The 22,107-nt window shown below is 38.3% G+C and overlaps 2 protein-coding genes across 20 annotated transcripts in view; one reads left to right on the forward strand and one right to left on the reverse strand.

Moving 5' to 3' along the window:
* Nucleotides 1-4,512, reverse strand: part of LOC309640409 (uncharacterized protein) — a 67,877-nt gene extending 63,365 nt beyond the window's left edge. For all 6 annotated transcript variants that reach the window (XR_014252188.1, XR_014252189.1, XR_014252190.1 and 3 more), the window contains exon 1: nucleotides 4,286-4,512. Coding sequence is in view for 3 of the 6 variants with exons in the window: in XM_082419154.1 (XP_082275280.1) it covers nucleotides 4,286-4,510 (225 nt within the window). In the remaining 3 variants the exon portion in view is untranslated. The remainder of the gene's footprint in view (nucleotides 1-4,285) is intronic.
* Nucleotides 4,513-4,627: 115 nt separating this feature from the next.
* The window catches only part of OSBPL8 (oxysterol binding protein like 8), a 196,692-nt gene continuing 179,212 nt past the window's right edge, over nucleotides 4,628-22,107 (forward strand). For 8 of the 14 annotated variants that reach the window (XM_082418916.1, XM_082418927.1, XM_082418920.1 and 5 more), the window contains exon 1: nucleotides 4,628-4,998. The gene's annotated coding sequence lies outside the window, so the exon portion shown is untranslated. The remainder of the gene's footprint in view (nucleotides 4,999-22,107) is intronic. The other 6 variants (XM_082418917.1, XM_082418919.1, XM_082418918.1 and 3 more) reach the window with 1 other exon arrangement.

A 22,107-nucleotide genomic window follows, 5' to 3' on the forward strand; every position in this document is an offset into this window, starting at 1 on the left:
ATAGGTGCTAACATTTAAGACAGTAAATTTTCTTTGTAGACTTGGGGATGGGTGTGTATGCTAGCAAGGGGCAAGTTTATTTCTAACACCTTTATTCTGAATGAATAATCCTTGGAACCAAAGCTTTCTCCCCCCACGCCCCACTCTTGTGTAGGCAGGTCATGGGTTTTGTCTCTTATAAGACCACGAAAATGTCATGTTAACTGGGTTTGGCAAATGCCCACGGGGTAAAGGCTGGCTTTAGGATCTGCTCAGCTCTCTAGGTTTCTGTCTTCATTTAATTTTCTTGACCTAATAATTTCTTACTTTATTGCCAGTTAATCAATATATTTAATAAGGTTAAAAAATATTTTTCCAGGTATTTATTTGTTTTCAGTGTGATCACTGACTGAGGTACCTAGTCCATGATATTGTCAGAAACAAAGCCTATATTCTTCTTTAAAGTTTATTATCCAAATTTTCCTGGAGGGATATTTGGTTAAGATAAATAATAGTAAACAAAAATGCTTAAAATCAGTATGCAAATATTTTGCAAGCAAATCTGTAGATTTTATAAATAGAGTTTCTTTTTAATATAAATTTTAGTTGAATGTTTATCAAATATCTGGTTGACTGTTTTGTAGATGTGTATTATTTTGTTTTATTAAATAGAAGTTTGAATACTGTTCTATAGTGCATTTAGTCTTTGAACCACTAATCTGCTGGCTCATATTCACTTTAGGTGATCTGCCAGGTTATACTATATAACAATTTCAAAAATCTCTGTGATTTAAAACAACAAATATTTATGTTTTACTCTTGTTTCGTGTTAGTAGCTGCAGGTCAGTTGCTGCAGTACTGCTCCAGGGTAAAGGTCTGCTCCACATATCTTCTTATTCTGAGACCCTATTTGGAACATGCTTTTCTCATGGCAGGCAGCACAAGACTAACAGATTGCCCTGAATGTTGCACTAAAACTTAAAGATGTTAGCATGTGTCACATCTGCTCACAAACAATTGGCTAGAGCAAGTCGTATGACCAAGAATAATAAAACAATCTACCATAGTCTTCAAAATTATGTTAAATACCTTATTTATGTCTGAGGTTGCTCTCAATCTCACTCTTCTTAGAACAAATGAGGATTTTAACCTAAAATCCTCATCAGCAATCTTTGGCAATGTAAGTGTCTAAACAGAAGGCTAAAGGAATAAAACCAAAAACCAAAAAACAAAAAACCCTTAAGCCAAACTTCTTACATTCTAGGTCAGAGTTTTCTGTGGGAAAGATTATCACTCCTGTCAGTGCTTAAACTGATTTGGAAAAAAGAACTTTTCGTTCTTAGAAATGCATAATTAATTAAACACCAGGCAAAGAGATGAATTTTCACTGGAGTTTAAATTGGATAGTTATAATAAAAAGTTTTAGTTTAAAATGCTATTCTTAAAATCATTTAAGAGTAGCAAACTTGCAGGGCCTCTCTTCACATAACAAATGGAAGTTATTGAATATTTTTCATTTACAGTGCAAGATCACATATTACAATTTCTGCTTATGTTGTGATTACACTGAAAATGCTAGACTGAATGATTATTTCCTGGAATCATAGAATACCAGATTTGAAAGGATCTGAAAAGCATATATTTTTCAACTGTAGTGCATTGATATGCCATTTTGCTGCAATCAATTGTGAGGTATGTTAAAATCATTAGTTATTCATGACAAGTAACTATTACTGGCAACAGTTAAAATACAGAATATTATTAAAGATATACTTGAAACCCAGCAGAGCCCTGTGGGGCCTTCCCAGGGACAGACCCCCGAGTCCCCTCCCCCACTCTTGTTTATAGAAAAGCTTCTGCCTCCTAGGCCTTCCCCAAGTTCCAAAGAGCAAATTTAATCAGAGAAGTGAGAAAATGCAGAAACAAAGGAAAACAGTCAAGCAAGACAAAATAATAATAGTTTAGCCATAAAACAAAGTCAAGGGCCTTTAGTTCCTCCTCAAGGGCTATAGATAATATCCTGAGCCATATCCTTGAGTTGTTTTGCAGAAACTAAAGCATGTACCAGGTGGAAGAAGTTAACTGCTGACCACCAGCACACAGACTCCAGACTGGTTGGAACCAAAAGGATGATGTGTTGACTCCCAAAATACCACCCTGTTACCTCACCACCAACCAATCAGAAGGATGTCCACAAGCTGATCAGGCACTCTGAGACCCTCTCCCTCACCTTGCCTTTAAAAACCCTTCCTTGAAAGCCACTGTGAAAGGTATACTTGGGTCTTTTCAGCATGAGCTCCTCCTTCTCTTTGCTTGGTCCCATATTGGGCGTCTTGCAGTAAACTCTGTACTTTCCTTCACCACAACTTGGTGTTAATGAGTGGCTTTACTGTGAGCGGGCGAGGGCACCCAAGTTTGATTCTGCAATATAGTTATATTTGTCTTCCTATAATATCTTCACTTTCACTTACTTGCATTCTGATTTTGTGTGTGTGTGTGTGTGTGTGTGTGTGTGTCTGAAAGGAGTTATAGCTAGTTTGAAAAGAATTTGCATAATCCTGGGTACACCATGGCTACTTGTTTCAAATGTGAACATCATCCCCTGGAAAAAAAGATTGAGCATCATTCCTTAAAGAGCATGTAGTCAACTTCCTACTTTTATTAGAACTTGAAATGCAGAGAGTAATTTATCTAGCCACATATCTAGTTAGCTAAGTCTATAACCTAGGCCTCCTTGATTCCAGTACAGTGCTTTCCATTTCAATAAATGACCATCTGTTTTCGTCAGACAGTATAAGAAAGTGGGGTTGAGGCATTAGAGGATTAGGCAAGGCAATTCACCTACTTCTAATCTTTAGTCTTAGTTCCCAAAGTAAAGGAAAAGCACCAGAGAAACGGAGCCCAGATTGTATACTTTGCATGTTATCTATGCTCTAGGAACATTCTTTTTGAAATCTATTTGATCGCAACTCACAATAAGAAATACAGTTTAAATCACAACACAGGACATATGCACCCTCCCCCATAACTGAAACAGAAGTTTCACAAAGAATTCTTCCCCTTATTATATATGCACTCTGATCTTTTATTTTTGATTCCAGTCTAGCCTATTTCATTAAAAAAAAAATTGACTTTTGAGCCAGTTTGAAAACCCCTGCTCTAGAAAATAGAAGGCAGGCTTCAATCTGCTGACAGACTCCAAAATTACTAGCTTTGCTGAAATTGTGTCATTCACAGAATACTAAACTTCCCTCATATGTATTTGAACTACAAGTACAATCTCTCAGACTTCAGAACAGAGCCTATAGAATCTTTTCCTCATTGGAACACCAGTTCATTACAATATCTCATAGATTCTAAGACTCATTGTTTTTCATATTTTAACATCTCTGAGTTCAAGATGTGCCTTTAAAAAATCAGTGGCATGGCATAGTTTAATTGGCAGTATTTCTTTTCTTTCTTGGGTAACATGAAATAACGGTAAGACTTAAAGTCCATGATTTCTTACAGTTTCCATGAAATAGCTTAGTTCATAAGGATTATATAGGCCAAACTCTATTGCTTATTCATTTCAAAGTATCCAGCTGATCAGAATGCTTTTTGCCATCTTAAGAAAATGTAATGAGGAGATGACAATCACTTAAGAAAAAAACTTAGTTCTGGGTTAGAAGGAAAAATGAGTTACAAACTGAGTTTGGTTATTACATAAAGCTTTTTCATGTGCCTTCATTGTTAGCAGAATTTGATTATGATCTTTCTGCTTTTCTACCGCCCTTATTTTTGTACTGTTACTGTCTTTCTTTTGGTCACTTGCATTTTACTCTTCCTCTCAATAACAGGGTTGGGGGGAGCGTTCCTTGGACTACGGTTAAAAAGGAAGGCAAAAGGTTATGTCCAAAGTTAAGTACTACCTGAAAAAAAAATCAAGAATTAGTCTTTATTTTTTAAATGGAACGAACTGTCAAATTCCTGTGTAGCTGTTTAAACTGCCACCAACCTAACACATTGTAAAACTTAATGACTGTAAAACTGGCACGAAGGATCCTGAACAGGACTAGGAACCAAAATAAATTTTCTAGGCTATTTGCATCCCAGCGTGAAGGAAATGCACCATCCTCTCCTCAAAAATAAAAAGCTCTCATGAAGAAACCAGTACATTAAATGCCACAATTAACGTGCTACTAGAAATAGGAACAAGTAGTTACTGCTTTCCAAGACAGACACCACGATGCCTTCTGCTTTTCTTTGTTTGACTAAAACTTTAGTCAAGCCCCAGGCTGGGGAGGCGGGGGCCCCTGAGCCCTACCCGGGAGCTCTCCGGTGCAGCCTCCTCAGATGAGGCAGGGCCCTGCACGACCGGTCCCGAAGACCTCGCCTCAACAGGCGCGGGGCGGGCGGCGGTAGGTTCGCCTCCCGAGACCGCCCCAGGGTGTGCAGAGGCGGTTCGGCGGCGATCAGACTCTGCCGGAACCAGGTGTTGACAGTTGCTCCAGCCCGCCTGTCGCCGGCCAGGCAGAGGAGGGTTCTCCATAGCCGCCTCCGCGCGTCGTCACGTGACGGGAAGGGGGTGCGACGGAGCCCGCTAGTCGGGGGGCGGGGCCGGGGGCGGGGCCTCGAATGTGAAGGATCTCGGAGGCTCTGGATGCCCAAAGAGGTGGTGGCTCGGCCGATGACAGCATTAGGCCGCGACGCGTTCCCGGCCGGGCGGTGGTGGTAGCGGCAGCCCGAGCGGCTGCAGCGTTAGCTTTCGCCGGGGCGGTAGCCGCCGCCGGTAGCCCGCAGACGGAGGGTAAGTGGGGGCCCGCCCTGGCTGGTAGACCGCAGGGCCGGAGTTCCCGCCCTCCTAGCGGGCCGAACGGGCAGTGCCTCCGTGGCGGCCAGGCAGCGCTCTTGGTCTGGGCTCGCGTCCCAGCTGCCGCCGGCGACAGCGGCCGAGAGAAGTTGGGGTCCGATTGGACGCGTGCAGGGCCCCAGAGGAACCGGCCGCCTGCGCCCCGCCTCTCCGGGGTCTCCACACCGGTGAGTGTCGAGCCGGTCCCTGAGTTGGGGGGCGGCGGGTTCGCACCCTGACTTCCACGTTCTGAGCTGGGGCGGGCGGGCACTCCGGGCCCCCGCGCCGGGGAGTTTTTCTTTGGCTCCTTTGTCCCCTTTTGGAGTGGGAAATTCCAAAGGCTGGCGGGGATGGAGTGTTTTGGGGCCCACGGTAAGTGCGTTTGCAACCTTCCAAAGCCGTGACAGGGGCAGGGGCCGGTACGAGCTTTCTGTTGGCCCTGTCTGCCTCCTCCCGAAGTTTGGGCGGACAGCGGGGTCTCGCCGGAAGCCCCGGCGGCCTGGAGAGCTGGCGCTTTGTCCCTTGGTGCAGTTAAGGCGAGGCTCCCGTTTTCCTGTGACAGCCCCAGAGGAGGCTGTGCCGCGCATCGCAGACCTCACCCGCCCTTGCAGAGCCGAGGGCCATGGTGGTGTTCCTCTAAACCTCAGTTCCTGTGGCCTTCTTGTAGCGTAGGAGGAAGGCGAAGCCTTTGCTGTACTTTTAAATGTAATGTTTGTTTCTGAGCCCCTTCTCAAGAATGGAATCAGGTTCCAAGGAGCTTCACAAAGAGCGTGCATTTGGTTCCTTGAGCCATCCTCTCAAGACCGGCCGAGGCGAAGCAACAGTATATGCAGATTTTCCACTCACAAAAGTCATTTAACACCCTTCTTTATGAGAGACGTGCGGTTGGGGAACATACTTAATTTCATTTTATCTAAATGCTGCCTGAAATAATAGGTAACTAGGGCTCCTACTTGAACAGATGGGGAAATTTACCCAACTGATGATATACGCATATTTACTTTAGATAATTTAGTGAAGTTTTTGCCTTTCTGATGCTGGAAGACGTAAATGACTTCTAAGTAGTATTAGAATGCACTGTGTATGGTAGGGTTATTCGTTTTTAATTAACTTCCCCTGAAAGTTAGCCTCAAATTAGTGCTGCTTTAGGTCTTTTCAAATAATCATTTAAAAAGTTTTGTTGTTTTTTTTTTTTTTTGTCCCTCCCTTAGGATTCCAAGGATTGTGGAGGAACATGGGTGGAATGCTTGTTAGGTTTCCTCCTTCCATCCCATCAAGTGTCATCTAAACTTGATCATGCTGAGAGACTAGGATCAATTTCTGTGCTTGCTAGATAGAACCTGTTTTGCAGTGAGATTATTAAGATCATGCTAGTTTTATGAAACAGGTTGGGGAAGGAAGAGTAAAGGCATGCATTTTGTCCTCTGTTAAAAGTACAGAGAATTTCAAATATTTGTTACCGCTTTTTTAATAGTAACTATGTATAGAATGACTACAATATGCCTGTTCAAAGTAATGGGAAAGGGAATAGATGAAACATAAGAACTACCTTTTAGGTCTTTAATTATGGAGCTTAAGTTGTTGTGGTCAAATTCCATGTGAACCATTTGAGCTACAATACATTGTACACAGGTGCTTAGAAGTGCCTGTTTAATTAAAAATGGTCATGGTTTATTTCTCTTTCATTGAATCATAATATTTGTTGTAGCTGTGATCTATGAAAAGGTGCTGCTACATTTTTTTCAGTTAGAATATTATTACATTTTAGAGGCAATCAAATATGTTTCTTACAAAACATTTATGGCACCTATAAATTTGGCAATATCTAGTTTTTAGGTTTCTTTTGAATTGAAAAGCTTTAAAATATACTTTGGAGTAAGTACACATACTGTTTGTAATGAAATTATGTTTTAGTTTTGATTTAAGAAAAAAGTGGTAAAATTAACAATTTGCGTTATGAAAAGATCTTTCTTTTTAAAGGACTAATTGCATAATTTAACTAGTGAGAGCCCTTAGTACATTTAAACGTGGTTTATAAATAATCCTTCAAGAGCATGTTACTTGAATTGAAGCATGAATGACAAAATAAAGAATTGATACTTAGATGTAGTTTTCTAACATTATTTTGGAAAATCCTTATCCTAATAATACTTGAAGTTTTATATTTTAATATCTATGTTATCCAAAGCTGAACACATTTATAGCTATGATTTTGGAGCATTGGGGGATTTAAAAGTAGAAGACATAGGTGCTATCTTATTCTTATGAATATGACCTACAAATAATACATAAATACAACTTGAATTAAAAAGTCTGTGCATACTTCATTAATAAAGGTGCCTACGTGCAAGGAGATTGAAGTATAGTTTCCTTGTGGTTGGGACACAGGAAGAGATGTCTGGACTAATGTGTGAAGATTTCAAGTCAATATTTTCTTTCAGGAAATCCCTGAAAGATTTTAGATCTTCCTTCCACCTTGGTCCCCACCCTCTCATATATCTTCTCAAAGGCATGAAGTTGAAGGTCTCATCTGGAACACATGATAGAAGGGATTTTTCCTCCCTGAAAAATGTTACCAAGTTTGCAAGGAGAGAGCTTTCTTCAGAGACCTTGTAGGAAAGGAGCTCTTGTCCGGAAACATCAAATTCTTCTACCCTATGTTATTCTTACTTTTATTAAAATTGGAAACAACGTAAGCTCTCCATGATAGCAAGGACCATTGACTTTCCAAATGCTTAATAGTTATCGAATGAAAAAATGTAGTTCCAGATGTAAGACCGGAGAACAAAGAGGAGTATGGGATAATGTAGTTCAAATTAGATACAAGCAGTGAGGTGACAAAGAAATGATGTTGGCTTGGCAGAGGGAAGCAGGTCATTTAATCTGGGGAACTTTCTTGGAGGAGGTGATTCTTCATTTAAGTCTGGCTGAGAGCTGTATATCTGATGATAAGCAGGTGTTCTAAGAGGGATAGACAGCATGAACCAAAGCATTTTAATTGGACTGGGTAGTCATGTCAGATTAAACACAGTGAGTCTTTTTTGGTAACATTATGTAGAATTTTTCTTTTTCCCTCATAACTGTTACCTCTCCCAGATAAAAAGATTGGCACACTTTGTAAGAGCTAAAATTTGGAGTACTTGAGTTTTGGAAGTTGACAATGGTACGGTGAAAGCAAGAGCCTTGATCTGGGGGTTAGAAAATTTGAATTGGATTTCTGATTGCATTTTATACAAGCAGGTATCCTCAGGCAAATCACTGGGCCTTAGTTTTCTCATTTGTAAAGGGAGGATAATAATCCTTATCCCACAAGGTTGTTGGGGGAATGAGATTACATAATGTATATGAAAGCGCATATTTCAATATTAACACATAGGAGAAATCAACAAACATCGAATTATTTAAAAACATTTCTTTGTCTTTAGATCTTTAAAAAATATTTTGGTGTATTTATCACGAACTCTAATATCTACTTGACCTTTGCATTGATCTATGGTGTTAACCTTTAAATTTATCGGTATCAAAATTCTAGATGCTTAGTTTTCTTTCAATCAGGCATAATGCTTTGTGATATAAATGAGGCTTAACTGTGTTACTTCTTAATGTTACAAACCGCAAGGAATGCTAGATACCTCGAATTTGTAAAGCTTTAAGGGATATGTGTCACTGAAAAATCTGAGCCTTTAGGCTTTGTTCTCTACAGAATTTGCTTTTGAAGAAATTGCCCTTGCCTATCATGCAATCTGTGTATTCATTGTTGTGAAAAAACAGAGCATTTTCCTGCTATTAAGGAAAAAAGTTACCAAAAATATCCTTTATATGTTTTTAGTGGTCTGAGTGACTGTAAACCATGAGGAATCTCTATCCGCTGTGCTTACGTTAGAATTCAGTATTTTGTGAGCAGGCTAATAGACTTCTGCATCAACCTATCTAAGCTTTTTGCTCCAGTAGCTGTTTGTTCTTTTATGAATCTCAAAATTTCATTATGCTTTGTGAACTCCTTGCAGTGTTTAAATCCATGAAGCAGGCTGTCCTTTGTGTAATATTTGGAAGGGAATTGTACTATAAAAAGGCTAAAAAAGAGTCTTGAATCTTCAAACGATAAGCTAGTTACCTGCCGCCTTCCATATTCACAAAGGCCTGAAAAAAAAGAGGAAATGTTTTTTTGAGCTTCAAGACTCTTTTCAGATAAAAAGGAGAAACTGTTTGATTCAGGGTTGCTTAAAAACATGATAGATTCAGAGGGAGATTGATAGCTCCTGAAGGTGTTTTAGTAGGAGTGGTTGGTCATAATAATAATAATAGCTTATATGTGTTGACTGCTAACTATGTTTCAGGTACTTGACATATGTACTTGACAGTGACCCCCCCCAAATCAGACTATTTTCTTGTCCTTTTTAAAACCTCAAGCACTGAGAGATTAAGTAGTAGGCCGCAGAGCCAGGATTTGAGCTAAACCTGAGTCACGGGGAGGCTAAGCATTAGGTGGTGGAGCTTACCAAAAGGATTTGAATTTGAGCTTTAACCTGACCTTTGACATCAGAACCTGTCCTTTTAACCGTCACATTATAATGCCTTGTAGAGTTTATTTGCAGTTGCCCCTTGTGACAGGTCTTGACCTTTATGATATTTCTCAGTCTATTTTGACTTTATGATTTGATGAAAATACAGTTTGTAATAAGATGGCCTCAGTTTTTTTCATTTCGTGTGTTTTGACTGACATCCTATGTTTTACTTGGAGTAAAGCAAATAATTCTTTATTGTTCATTCAGTTGCCATTTTCTCACTAGGAAATTCCAGACTAAACTGGAACTATAAGGACATATAGTACAATAGATACAGTATTTTAAGGTGACTTGTTACAATTTTTAAAATTCATGCTTTTTTTTTTAAAGAGTAAAACTGATGCACAGGATTGGTATGGATGATTTTTATGAGTGATATTTGAGGGACACAAATCTGTATAATGAAAATCTATCCTTTTGAAATGTCCACCATTAAAGTAACTTGTTTTTTTGGCTGCCGGATGCCACTATTAGCAGGAGTAGTTTATCAGATTACATAGCTTCTTACAAAGAAGGCTCAGGCCCCTGTGAAAATTACGAAGTCTGTTTAAGTACTTTTTTTTTTCCAAAATTAAAAAAATTTTTAATTTAATGAATTTAATTTGGCTGCGTTGGGTCTTAGTTGCAGCGCACGGGCTTCTCTCTAGTTGTGGCAGGTAGTCTCCAGAGTGCACCGGCTCAGTAGTTGCAGCGCAGCGGCTTAGTTGCCCCGAGACATGTGGGATTTTAGTTCCCCGACTAGGGATCGAACCTGCGTCCCCTGCATTGAAAGGCAGATTCTTAACCACTGGACCACCAGGGAAGTCCTGTGTAAGTACTTTTTGATGGGGTTAGAGTATGGTAGATTTGGGGAGACAGCAGTTCAGTCTAAGTAACACTATTATTGGGTAAGAATAATGAGGTGGGATTCCTTGGACATGAGGGCACAGGTACATTGTTCAAGTAGAGAGTAGGGTGAGGGACTTCTGAAGACAAGTTTTGCTTACTGTATAATTTTACCTGTTGTTTTGACTATAGTAACATTTAAGATCAGCAATCCAGAGGTAAAGAAAAACAGTGCTGTGTATCATAGTGGGGAGTTTGTAATAGTTCCCTAGGCTCTTTTGCAAGATGTGGATGCTTTATAAATATTCACTGATGATCAGGGAAGGACTCTCTTACTACCTATTATTTTAGAAATCTAGGGAGGCAGACTAGCACAGGCTCTGGAGCCAGGCTGCTTACGTTCAGAACCTGCACAGCCACTAAAGTAGCTTATTGCCCTGTACTGGCCCTATGCTGACATGAGATGGCTTCAGGGGAAGAATATGGTGTATTTAGGCAAAACGAGGCCCAGAGATGCACCCTGTGATTTTCCTGTTCTTATGTGGTATGAAAGAGATCTGGAAGTTCTCACATAATCCTAGTGAAGGAAATAGAAGTTAACAGAGTGAGAGCTAGCAAGCCTGTCATGAGGGTACTGTTGTGAGGGGAAGAACCAGGTTATAGACGTTGTGGAGAGGGCGGCTGTGGCAGATTCAGCTCAATGCCCACCAGAATTTGTTCTCTCTCTTGCCTTAGTTCAGTTAACACTGGGAGGTGTCTGCCCAGACAGGAACACATTTCTCAGTCATTCTCTCCTCTGTCCCCATCCTCCTTCCCTGCATCTAGGTGGGACCATAAGACGGGTTTTCACCAGGGGAATGTGAATGGAAGTGATGCACTGTCCCTTCTGAACTGAGGTGGGAGAAAAACAGCTGTGTTTCTCCACCTTCTCTTTTCCAATCCAAGGGCCAGATGGAGAGGCTGGGCCTCTTCAGGTGTGATAATAAGATTGGGAAGATCTCAAGTCCCTCAGATTACCATGTGGAAGAAAGCTGTGCACCAAACAGGAGCACTCATGACGGACTGTATAATTTTAAGGAGACATTTTAGTTGTGTGAAGTTACTGATGTTTATTCGTTAAGCAGCTAGTATGGCCTTAACCCAAGCATGGGCTGCTTAGAAGAGGTGGTTGAGGCCCTAAGAATATCCGTGCCAACAGGAGCTGAGGGGCCAGGTTAGGAGGTCAATGGACGCTGCTGCAGCATCAGTATATGCCATTACGGCTCTATCAAACCTCAGAGGCCCGTGAGGACCCAGAGGGCAGTCCATGGGTCCACATTCAGACCACCCGTAACATTCCCTGTGCCCGTGAAAGCTTTCCGCTACAGCCAGATACCATGATAAGAATAAGGAACAGAGAAACTATAAACGTTTTTCTGTAAAAGTCTGAAGAGTTCCCGTAAAGCAGGGTTTCTCTAACTTGGCTTTATTGCCATTTTGGCCTGGATAACTCTTGTTGAGGTGAGGGCTGTCCCGTGTATTGTAGACTGTAGAGCAGCTTCCCTGTCCTCTACCCGTTAGATGCCAGTAGCACCTCCACTAAAGTACAACCAAGTATGTCTCTAGACATTGCCAAATGTCCCTTGGGGGACAAATCACCCCCAGCAGAGAACCTCTGCCTTAAAAACGGAGTTAACCTGAAAGAAATTATTTTAAACTGAAAGAAGCTTACCTTTAATTAATGGACTTTTTCTCGCCTTAGGAGGTGGGTGCAGTTCATGGGGGAGGTTGGTTTATGAATATGCAACAAAGGAAGCTGTGTTGTTTTTATAAAACATACTAGTTTCTATTGAATGTCGATCTACACTTTCGCTAATTTATCAGTTTAGACATTGTCTGGATTTTCCACTTTTTCTTTCTTCTTTCCTTTTCTTTCTAGACTGGTGGCTCTACTTCTTATTGCCTAGATAAACACATTTCCCTCATCCCCCCCAACCCCAGCTGTCACATCCATATGTCCATCACTAAATGACAAAAACCAAGATATGGTTTTGATACTATGACTGTGTAAATATCGTTTAATCCTAGGCCAGGTAGTATGCTCAGATTATGATTTCTTTTCTACAGATCCTATTAAGCAGCCCTTGGGCCACTTGAAGAAAAATACCTTGATACCATCAAGGTCCAGTGTATTTTATTTTATTTTATCAGTTGCTCAAAATCTAGCCATTGAATTAAAAACAATGGACATGACTTCCTATTTTCTTGGTGTTTCTAATTGCCCCCTTTTCTGGTATTGTATGCTTTTATCATAGTCTCCACCAACTCTTCATCATACTACCTGTTGTATTGTGTCCCCTATTTATCTGGCGTAATTATAATTCTGCTTCAATTTGGACTAGTTGCCTTTTAGGTCTCTTTCTGGAACTTCCTTTCACTGTCCTCTTGAATTGGGTCCATTCTATTATAGATCTTCCTTTTTCACTAAATTTACTTGATCTTTTTTTTGGAGTACAACTTCCAAAAAAAGTGTGTTTGAGAGGCAAGTTTTCTGAATTATTCTATGTATAAAAATATCTTCATTCTGTTCTCATATTTGGCTGATAGTTTGGGTACAATATTGTAGGTTGCAAATAATTTTCCTTTGGAACTCTGAAAGCATTGCTTGGTTGTCTTCCAGTGCCAGGGATGCTGATTCGAAATCATGTGTCATCTAATTTACTACCCTTTTAAGGTGATTTGTTCTTTATTCTGTCTGAAAACTTTTAGTATCGTCTCTGTTTTATCTTTCTGCTGCAAACTCATAATGAGCTGTACATGTTGTTTTGTTTTGTTTTTGTTATATTTGTTTTAGGCACTCAGTTGCCCTTATTATTTGAGTCAGATTCTTCAGCTCTAAGAAATTCTCTCCCGTCTTTGATATTTTCTTCCCTTCATTTTCTTGTTTGCTTGTTTGTTCTTCAGTAGGCAGATGTTTTCTCTCTTGGACTGATCCTCATCTCATTTTTACTTTCATATTTTGTGATTCTCTTTGCTCTGTGTTCAGGGGATTTTTTCCCCTAGTTTTTTGGCTGATTTGTTGAGGGGAGGGTAATCCGTGAATTTTCTTGTTCTCTTTTTCTGCCATTCTTTTCTTGTTTTATGTTGTAGTACTCTCTTTAGTCTCAGAATATGCAAAGTAGATTTTTAGAAGACATTTCGTGTTTCCTCAATTATTTCCTTTTCCCGTCTGGCCAGCTTTTATGTTTGTTTTTGTAATCTTTTTTTTTTTTTTTTTTTTCCATACTTAGTTTTCCTTATATGCCTGGATTGGTTGTCTCTTCATGTTTCAGAAAGAAGGACCGGCTTCCTGGTCTGGATGTTCCCCTCCCACCCTGTTCCTTGGACTGTTTTCCCTATTAGGTGTTTTTTTTTGAGTAGGAATTCTGGGCACAGCACTTCAGGGCAGAACAGTATAGGGTGGGGCCTATATATTGACAAGCATTTTAGGTTAAGAGGGAGGGGAGCCAGCTTCCAGGCTGTGGGCCCTCCAAATGCCAGATTAGAAGGGTTTATTACTCTGTGCCAGCATCCCCTAGACAGTTATTCACTTTCTTTAGAGAAAAGCTGACTGTGCTTTTGCCAGGGAGTAAATGTCAGTTGTTTAGGTGCTGCTTGGAGATGGGGGATGGGAAATGTAGTCCCTTATGCAGTCAGTCAGGTAATATATAATTCTCCTATTTTTAGCCCCACTATTTATTCCCACCCTTTGCTGAACCGCTTACTTTGCAATCATGCTTCTCTGGGGGTTCTGTCAGATGTATTGGTTCCCAACCTTTTGCATCACTCTTAAAGGGTATGATGAGGCTGTGGCTCCCTCTGCTTGTGATATCAATCAATTTCACATCTACTTTCATCTTTCAGAAATTTATGGACTTCTCTCTCTACTCTGTCTGTCCCCACTTTTTGTGTGTGTCTTATTTTTAATTTAATTTTTTATTTTATTATAGTTAAAATTTTTTATTTATTATATAAAGGTTACTTTCCATTTACAGTTATTACAAAATATTGGCTGTATTCCCCGTGTTGTACAGTACATCCTAGAGCCTATCTTACACCCAATAGTTTGTACCTCCCATTCCCCCACCCCTATGTTACCCCATCCCCACTTTTAATTTCTTTGCTCTTACGGTTTTATTTTTTTTCTGTATGAATTGTTTTTGTTTCAATGGGAGATCTGAAGTAACTGGAGGGAAAATTTATATTCAGTCCATCATCTTTTATTGGAGATCTTTTCTATTTTTTTTTGTTAATGCAATGATCATAAAAATTGTGATCATGATACTGTGTTGAAATACAGTGATACTTCTTCACTATTGATTTGAATAGGTATTTTGTATCTTTATGCCAGTTGGTCCTAAAATTTGTATGCTTTTTGAATTCTTGTTTGCTTCTTAGTTTTTCTGTTTCCTCTTCTGTTGTCATCTGCCCTAACTTGTACATGTCATTATGATCCTCTTGCCATTTCTAGTTTGTTCCTTGGAAACTGAATGAGACCATTTAGAATTGTGCATAAAATAGTGACTTTTCTCCAGAGAATGGCATGTCAGCTGTAAGCCCATGACTCTTGTGACATTTTGATTATTCATTACTTATTTTCTGTTTCTCAACTGTGTCCAGGCAGGTGAGGTGTTATTCTTTTTCATTTACTTCTCTGCCTTAATTGTGATATCTGCTTTGGTTCCTTAGTTATTGATCTTTTTCTCTTCTGTTTCTTCTACCTAATTATCTTTGATACTTTAAATGTTGAGCTTAGATTGCCTCGCTGGTTCATGAAGGCTGTAATTTTCATCTCCTCCTTTCATTTTATACTCAAAAAAATTTCCCAGCACTGTTCTAAATTTTTTATACCTTATTCTCTTTTTTATTTCCCAGTCTACTTTCCTGAATCTTTAGGAAAATTGATTGATTATAATTTATCCTGGGCAAATAAATTTAAATTTGTCTGTTTACTTCCTTCTCTTCCATGATATTGCTGCATTTCTCTGTTAATCTTGTTCAGGCCTTCTCTCATGAGACTTTGTAGTTTTTTCTTCTACAGCTATGGTTTTGACTGCTGGAAAGTGTGTCTTTTATGATTGGAGTTATAATTCTCTTGCAATCAGAAGTTTATGTAATCCAGATTTTTTAAATGCTGACTACTTTGAAGGAAGTTGAGATCCTGTCAGAAGGGCTGTGATTTGGAAGGCTTAAACCCCTAGAATTGGCCTGATTATGTAAGATACTGTGGAACCTACATAGTACATGCTTATTTGAAATTTAAAGTAGCTTAGAAAAGAAATTGGCTCTTGTGTAGTTTCTTTATTTGCCCACTGTAGGGGAAGTCAAAGTTGTAAATATTCCCTAATGTTGGTGTCTATTTACTGATTCTTTTGTGAACTTTCTCTTATTCTGTGGAACTCTTGGTTTTACAATCCAGAGGTTTGATTAGATCATGGTTATATGTCTTTTGCTTTACCTTTTTCATGTATTCTAAGCATTTTTCCTTTTAGATACCTGTCATAATTACTATCCTTTTTGTCTGCCTCATTACGGTATCCTTTATTGCTTCTCTTAGGTTTATAGTTTTGGTACTTTTTCTCACTGTTCCTGAAATTTTAAAATAGAACCTTCAGCATTATATGGATAGTACTGTGACTGTTTTTCAAAGGTTTGATTACTTGGGAAATTATGGTTTTTATGTCTTTATTTTCCCAGGAATTTATGATTAGGGTGTAGGAATTTAAAAAAATAATACTCTGTCATTACTGAGGAAAAATTCCTCTGTGAAAACAGAGACTCATTTAAGAGGTTGATTGCTTGACATATTTAGTGTTTTAACTAGCAAGGTCTTATTTGGTTATTTTGGGGCTTCTTCTTAATTTACAGTAGTAGTAATTAGCCTCTTCAAACTTATAAGTTGAAATTAACCGGTGATACATTTTGTGGCTATGAGACAAATAATGATTTTAATTAAATTCAGCAAATATATGCTTTTTTTTGGATTCTCCAAGAATTTTTTCATTGTCACCATATTGATCAGTTTTCTTTTAGGAACAGTCTTTGAATATGAGTTACTTCCATAGTTTCTCATTTTTGGTAGTCATTTTTAATTGAAGTATTAAAAATTGTGTTGGTTCTCATAGATCCTTTTTGAATTGGCATGTGGAAGTGTAATTATGTGTCTTGGTTACTTACATGATAAATTAAAGATGATCAGTACTTTGGTTGTGGTAATTTATACCTTGGATTCAAAACCCAGAAGCATCTAGGCCAGAGTTAGGCACTCAGACACTCATTTTTCTTTCATGCCCAAAATAAAAAGCCATCCTTAGCTGTATCAAAATATGAAGAAATTGCTTTTGGGATTGAATAAGAAAATCGGTAATAAAATTCCTTGAGATTATCTTGAATTAACTTTAGATCTTGCTTTTTAAGCTTTGATCCTTAATAAAGAACCATCACCTTAAGTATGGGTATGAATTTACTTGTAGGAAACTGGGGTAAGTCTCTTGGTTGATTATAACCAGTTACCATAATTAATGAGAAACACATTCACTTTTTTCTAGTATCTTGATTTAAAACTAGGTTAATATTTTCCTTAGAAAAGAACCTTTTAAGAAAACAGTGAAAATTTACGCAGAATGAGGTAGTTTTAGCTGTAATTTAAAATATCTAAGTTTAAAAACAAAGACTTAAAATCCAAGGGAGACATTTAATATATAGGACTAAATTATTAATACTTGATTGCCAGGGAAATATTTCCAAATACTGTCCTTAAGAGGCCTTGATTTATTACTGTCTCAGAAACCCTCTTTGAGACCCTATGTCACAGGCTTGTGCAACCTAGCATTACAAACACCAACTGATTTAGTAAACAGATGCACTGGGAAAACAAGAAGCTTGCCAGAAGTATTGTCTTTCCTGCTAAATAACTTTGTGACCTTGGCAAACCACTTAGTCTCTGTGGGTCTTAGTAAAATGGAGAGTTGGAACAGATAGCCTGTTAGGTTCTTTTGAGGATTCCTTGACGATGCTAAGGGGTAGAATTACAATCAGATGATATATTATGTAATACAGTCCTTATAATAGCTCTGCAGTAGATGGTATTATTCCCATTTTACAGATAGAATTATTGATGTTGTACAGACTCCATGTTCAAGTAACGTGATCAGTCATGTAGGTACTAAGGGGCCAAGCAAGAAGTTGAACCTTGGCCTATGTCATTCTGTAGCCGTGTTCTTTTTGGTATACAGCACTACCTTTCCAAGCCATGTTGTTAGAGTAGACCACCAGATTTTAGTGTTAGAATTTGTTCCGTTTCTTAATCTGTACTTCATAGTAAATGTGCTTTTGCATTATGTCATTTGTTATTCAGGAGAACCAGAAGTCAGGGATCAGGCCTGTCTGTGAGTTGTGCCCAAAGTAGAAATGTGTGACCAGCTTTTAAATAAGCATATTAAAACTTATATGTCTAAGAGATGATTGATGTGTTCAAAGTTATCTTGAATTTATTTCAGTAATGTCACTGTTTTTCAGAAACACTTTTGAAACTATTCTTTCGGCATTTCTTTAGTGCCTTCAGCCTCATTCTTTTACCTGTATTCTGTGGTGGCGAATAACATCTCTTGAGAATGGATTTGATATTTGGAAAAAGTGGGAAGTGATTCTGAACAGGGTCTCATACATAAAATTAGGGATCAAAATGAGAAATGTCATTTTTCGTTAAAAATAATCAGTGACCAAAAGGATGAAACCTATTATTCTTGTGTCATTTATATGGTAGCTAAGAAAGTGATTAGAAGAGAGGAGTTCGAGAATTGTTTTGTATGATGGCAAGTTGAAATGGTCTCTAAAAATGACTACTCTGAATGGAGATAACCTTTATTTGGATGTAAATTCTTCTATATTAGTTGAAGTTACATCTTAAGATAGTTACACTTGTTCTCTGTTTGCGACTTAGGCCAGTGCTATGCTGATTTAGCATGCGCTTCAGAGAAAGAGTTGGTGAATGAATTATACATGGCAGATATTCTTTCCATTTAAAGGAGATCAGAATCTATATAACAAAAAAAACAGAGAATCTATATAACGTTTGTTTGCATAATAATTTAATCCTCAGTTATATTCATACTTATTATATAATTTGTGGTTATCCATATTTAGGTTTAATTCCAGGCAGCTACCCCATCCCATTTCCTAGCATGAACTAAAACCACTTCTGTTGCTAAGCCTGAGTGTACTCTCTGATGCAGGTTTACACGTAAAATAACTTTTTTGCAAAAATTATACTAGGCTGCATTATAAACGTATTTATATTACTGAATGGTTTTGTATATCAGTGCTGTACTCTACTGGTACAGATACTAAGCAATAATATACCTATATATCTTGTTGCAGAAGAACTTGTGATAGGAAGATTTCATTTTATCTTTTGAAGGCATTATTTTTCTTAATTTAAACTCCCAGATGGTAGAGTTTAATGAAGCTTCCTCATTTGTGAGTATTAAAGGATACTAAAAAATGCCTCTAGTCCCTTTTTAATAATACTTTTCCTTTTGAGGTTTCAAAATAATTTAATGTTACAAGACCTTTAATTCAACAGATATTTGAGGGTAAGTCACTATGCAGGGGCGGAAAATTTAGTGGGAACTAGATAGACATGCGACTTCTTTGAATTTGTGTGTGTGGGAAGGGTGGGGAACGGACAGTAAACTACTAATTGCACAATTCACTGTGTAATCACCATTGTGGATAGTGCTAAGAGGAGGAAATAGAGGGTGATAGAAGATTTTGCTGACCTAGTGGGTGGGGAGGGGAGCCAAGGAAGGTGACTTAAGCTGAGGGGAAAAAGAAGAATATTTCTGTCAGAACATCTTGTTTAAATATCCTGGAACAGCAAGGAACTTGGCTTTTGCTACGAATTGATTGAAAGAGTCCCCTGTGACTGGAGTGTTTAAAAAAAAAAAAAGTGATAGCAACGTGGCACAGTAGGCAAGGACCAGGTCATGCGAGGCTTGATAGACCCTGTTAAGGATTTTGATTTTTGTCTTAAGGCGCCTTGGAAACCATTAGAATATTTTAAACAAAGAATCATGAAATGATCAAGTTTAGAATGATCACTCTGGGTGCTGTGTAAGAATGGTTTGGAGGGAACCAGGGTAGATGCTGGGAGACTCATTAGGTCGTGTTGAAATTAAGGTACCTATGGCTTATCCAAGGGAGAGTCCTGAAGGCCTGTGGGTCTCAAAGTGTGTCACCTGGGAACTTACTAGAAATGCAGATTCTTGGATTCTACTGAGACCTATTAAATCAGAAGCTTTGGGGGTGGAGCTTAGAAATCTCTTTTTGAACAAGCCGTCCAGGTGATTCTGATGCTTCCTAAAGTTTTTGAACCTCTGCTGCAGGTCATTAGATACGTGGTTTTGGTGTAGGAGAAAGTTCTAGGTTGGTGATATGAATAGGGAATAACTGCAAGAAGATGGTAGTTGCAAATGAGAGGAGGAGAAGAGGCTCTAATAGAATGAAACCTTGAGACACTTTACTGTCCAAGTCCTGTACAGAGTGAGATGAGCTAGTGAAAGAATCAGAAAAGGATTGGTGAGAGGAACTAGAAAATCAGGAGCGTCTTTGCATAATGGCATTGGCGAAGGAAGCATTAAACTTGGCAATGAAGGGTCTTTGTGTGAATAACTGTAGTGGGAATACAGAGGTAGGCACCAGATTTCAACGGGTTGAGAAGGAAGTGGAGAGAGGAGTGAAGAAAATACAATTTACTCATTTAAGACATCCCTTACTCTTTGGACAGATATTTAAAATTCCAAAATATGGGAGAAGTAAACTAAATAACCTTGATGGGGAGCTAACCAGCATAAGATTCTATTGAGAACTGCATGATAAACTCTCATTGTTTGGACCTATTGATTTTGAAACTCATAATCTACTATAGAGGACTGAGCTCAAGTTTATCATTGTCTTTACCATTTTGCAAGGAATGCTGTAGTATAATAATAAACTTATGGGAGGGATGTTTAGCCTACCAAGAATGCTGGGTCTTTTTTTAACATGATTGAAACCACTTTAGCAGTATGCATTTATATGAAAGTAATTTTTAAATTATACATACTCTTATTCATTACAAAAGTATTAATTCATTTTCTATTACTATTATGTATCTAAAGGAAAACTTCTTAATTAAAAAAATTTTTTTAATTGAAGTATAGTTGATTTACAATGTTGTGTTAGTTTCAGGTGTATAAAGGAAAATTCTTTAAATGCATTTTATAATTCAAATTCCAACTTTTAATTTCTTTAATTACCTCAACTTGTTAGAATTATTTTAACGTGTTAATGTTATGCTGTTCTTAAGGAAGACCACATTTAATGTGAAGCCAAATTAAGATAATTTCAAGGTCAACCCCCATTACAAAGTAATGTCTTTCAAGTTGTGTGTGTGCGCGCGTGCGTGCGCGCGCGCACACACGGTGTGCATACACACAAGGGAGGGGAGGGGGAGGGGGAGACAAGCCATTTTGAGATGCATTTTCTCAGTGAAAAATTTTTGTTTAAATTTTTTTAAATGCAAAAACATGATTATTCCATCAACATATGCTGTCTGTAAAATTCAACAGTACAGAAACTCATAAAGTTAGTTTCTGTTGCCACTAGACCCTGCTTAATGTCCCAGAGAGTCCACATGTTACCAATTTGGTATTATTCTTCCAGACGTTCTTCCCTTTCTCCCTCCCTCCGCCCACCCTCTCTCCCTTTCTCTCTCTCTCTGTATATATATATATATATATGTACGTGTATGTATAATTTTTTGAAAAATAGAACTGGGATTATAATGTAATGCTGTTTTGCAGTTTTTTCGCCAGTCAATACATATTACATCTAAAAGGCTGAATCCTAGTAATTCCTCCCATTGAATTTATATTTTGTTTTTTGAACATTGAACTGAGACTTAAAGAGACTTGGGTTCTGGTCTCTTTTTGCTCTATGATCTTGGGCAAGTCACTTAATCCCTCTGTGTTTAGTTTCTTCATCTGTAAAATTTAGAGATAGTGAGTTATTGATTTGAAGATTTCTAATAGCTCTAAAGTTTATTTAGGAATGCTAGGATTTCAAAGGGCAGACATTTCCTGGAATTTTATATAGAAAGTGATTATCTTAACCCACCTGTGAATACTTAAAGGGTTAAGTTCTTGCCAAATTAAAAACACAATAGTGGGGGGAAGAAGCATGTTAGAAACAAGATTCAAAAAGATGATTTCCTGTCATTTACTCCTGTCCTTAGTAGGCATACCTGCTGCTTTTAGGATAAGCACTGACCCCTAAAAAAAAAAGAGCTTTCTTAGAGAGCTGATTAAATTTTTGACTGCAAATTCACACCACTTTTTTTGCGGGGTGTGGGATATGGGTGGGTCTGTTGGGTCTGTGTTTGGTTTTACCCATCGATTGTTCATGGGAGATAAGACAACTGGGACTGCTCAGCATTCTTTAAGGAATTGTGTCATCTTCTCACATAAGTGGCTTAGAAAAGCCAGGGCACTAGGGATAGGAGCCATTGGTATGAGGCCAGGAGCTGTGCTTTCTGTTCTTTAGCTTTCCACTTTGCAATTATTTGCTAAGTAAAATTTTCACAAAAAACTTGAGAAGGCAAAGCAGTCTTAGTTTGAAGAATCTCTGAGTGAAGGTGTTTGGCTTTTGAATTAGCATTGCTCTGTTCTTATTATTAATATTATGTTTATTAAAAGATGGTTTTTATTTTCCTGCTTTCAGTGTCTCAGGTTGCTGATTTTATTTCCTTTTCGTTATCTTTTTTTAATTGTTTTCATCTTTTTTTATCCATAGTGTTCTTTGTCCATTAAACTTTTAGGGCCTCTTTTCTTATTCCTAATCTTTAGCTTG

Source organism: Balaenoptera physalus, assembly GCF_965194825.1.
Source record: "Balaenoptera physalus genome assembly, chromosome: 13".
Taxonomy (NCBI): domain Eukaryota; kingdom Metazoa; phylum Chordata; class Mammalia; order Artiodactyla; family Balaenopteridae; genus Balaenoptera; species Balaenoptera physalus.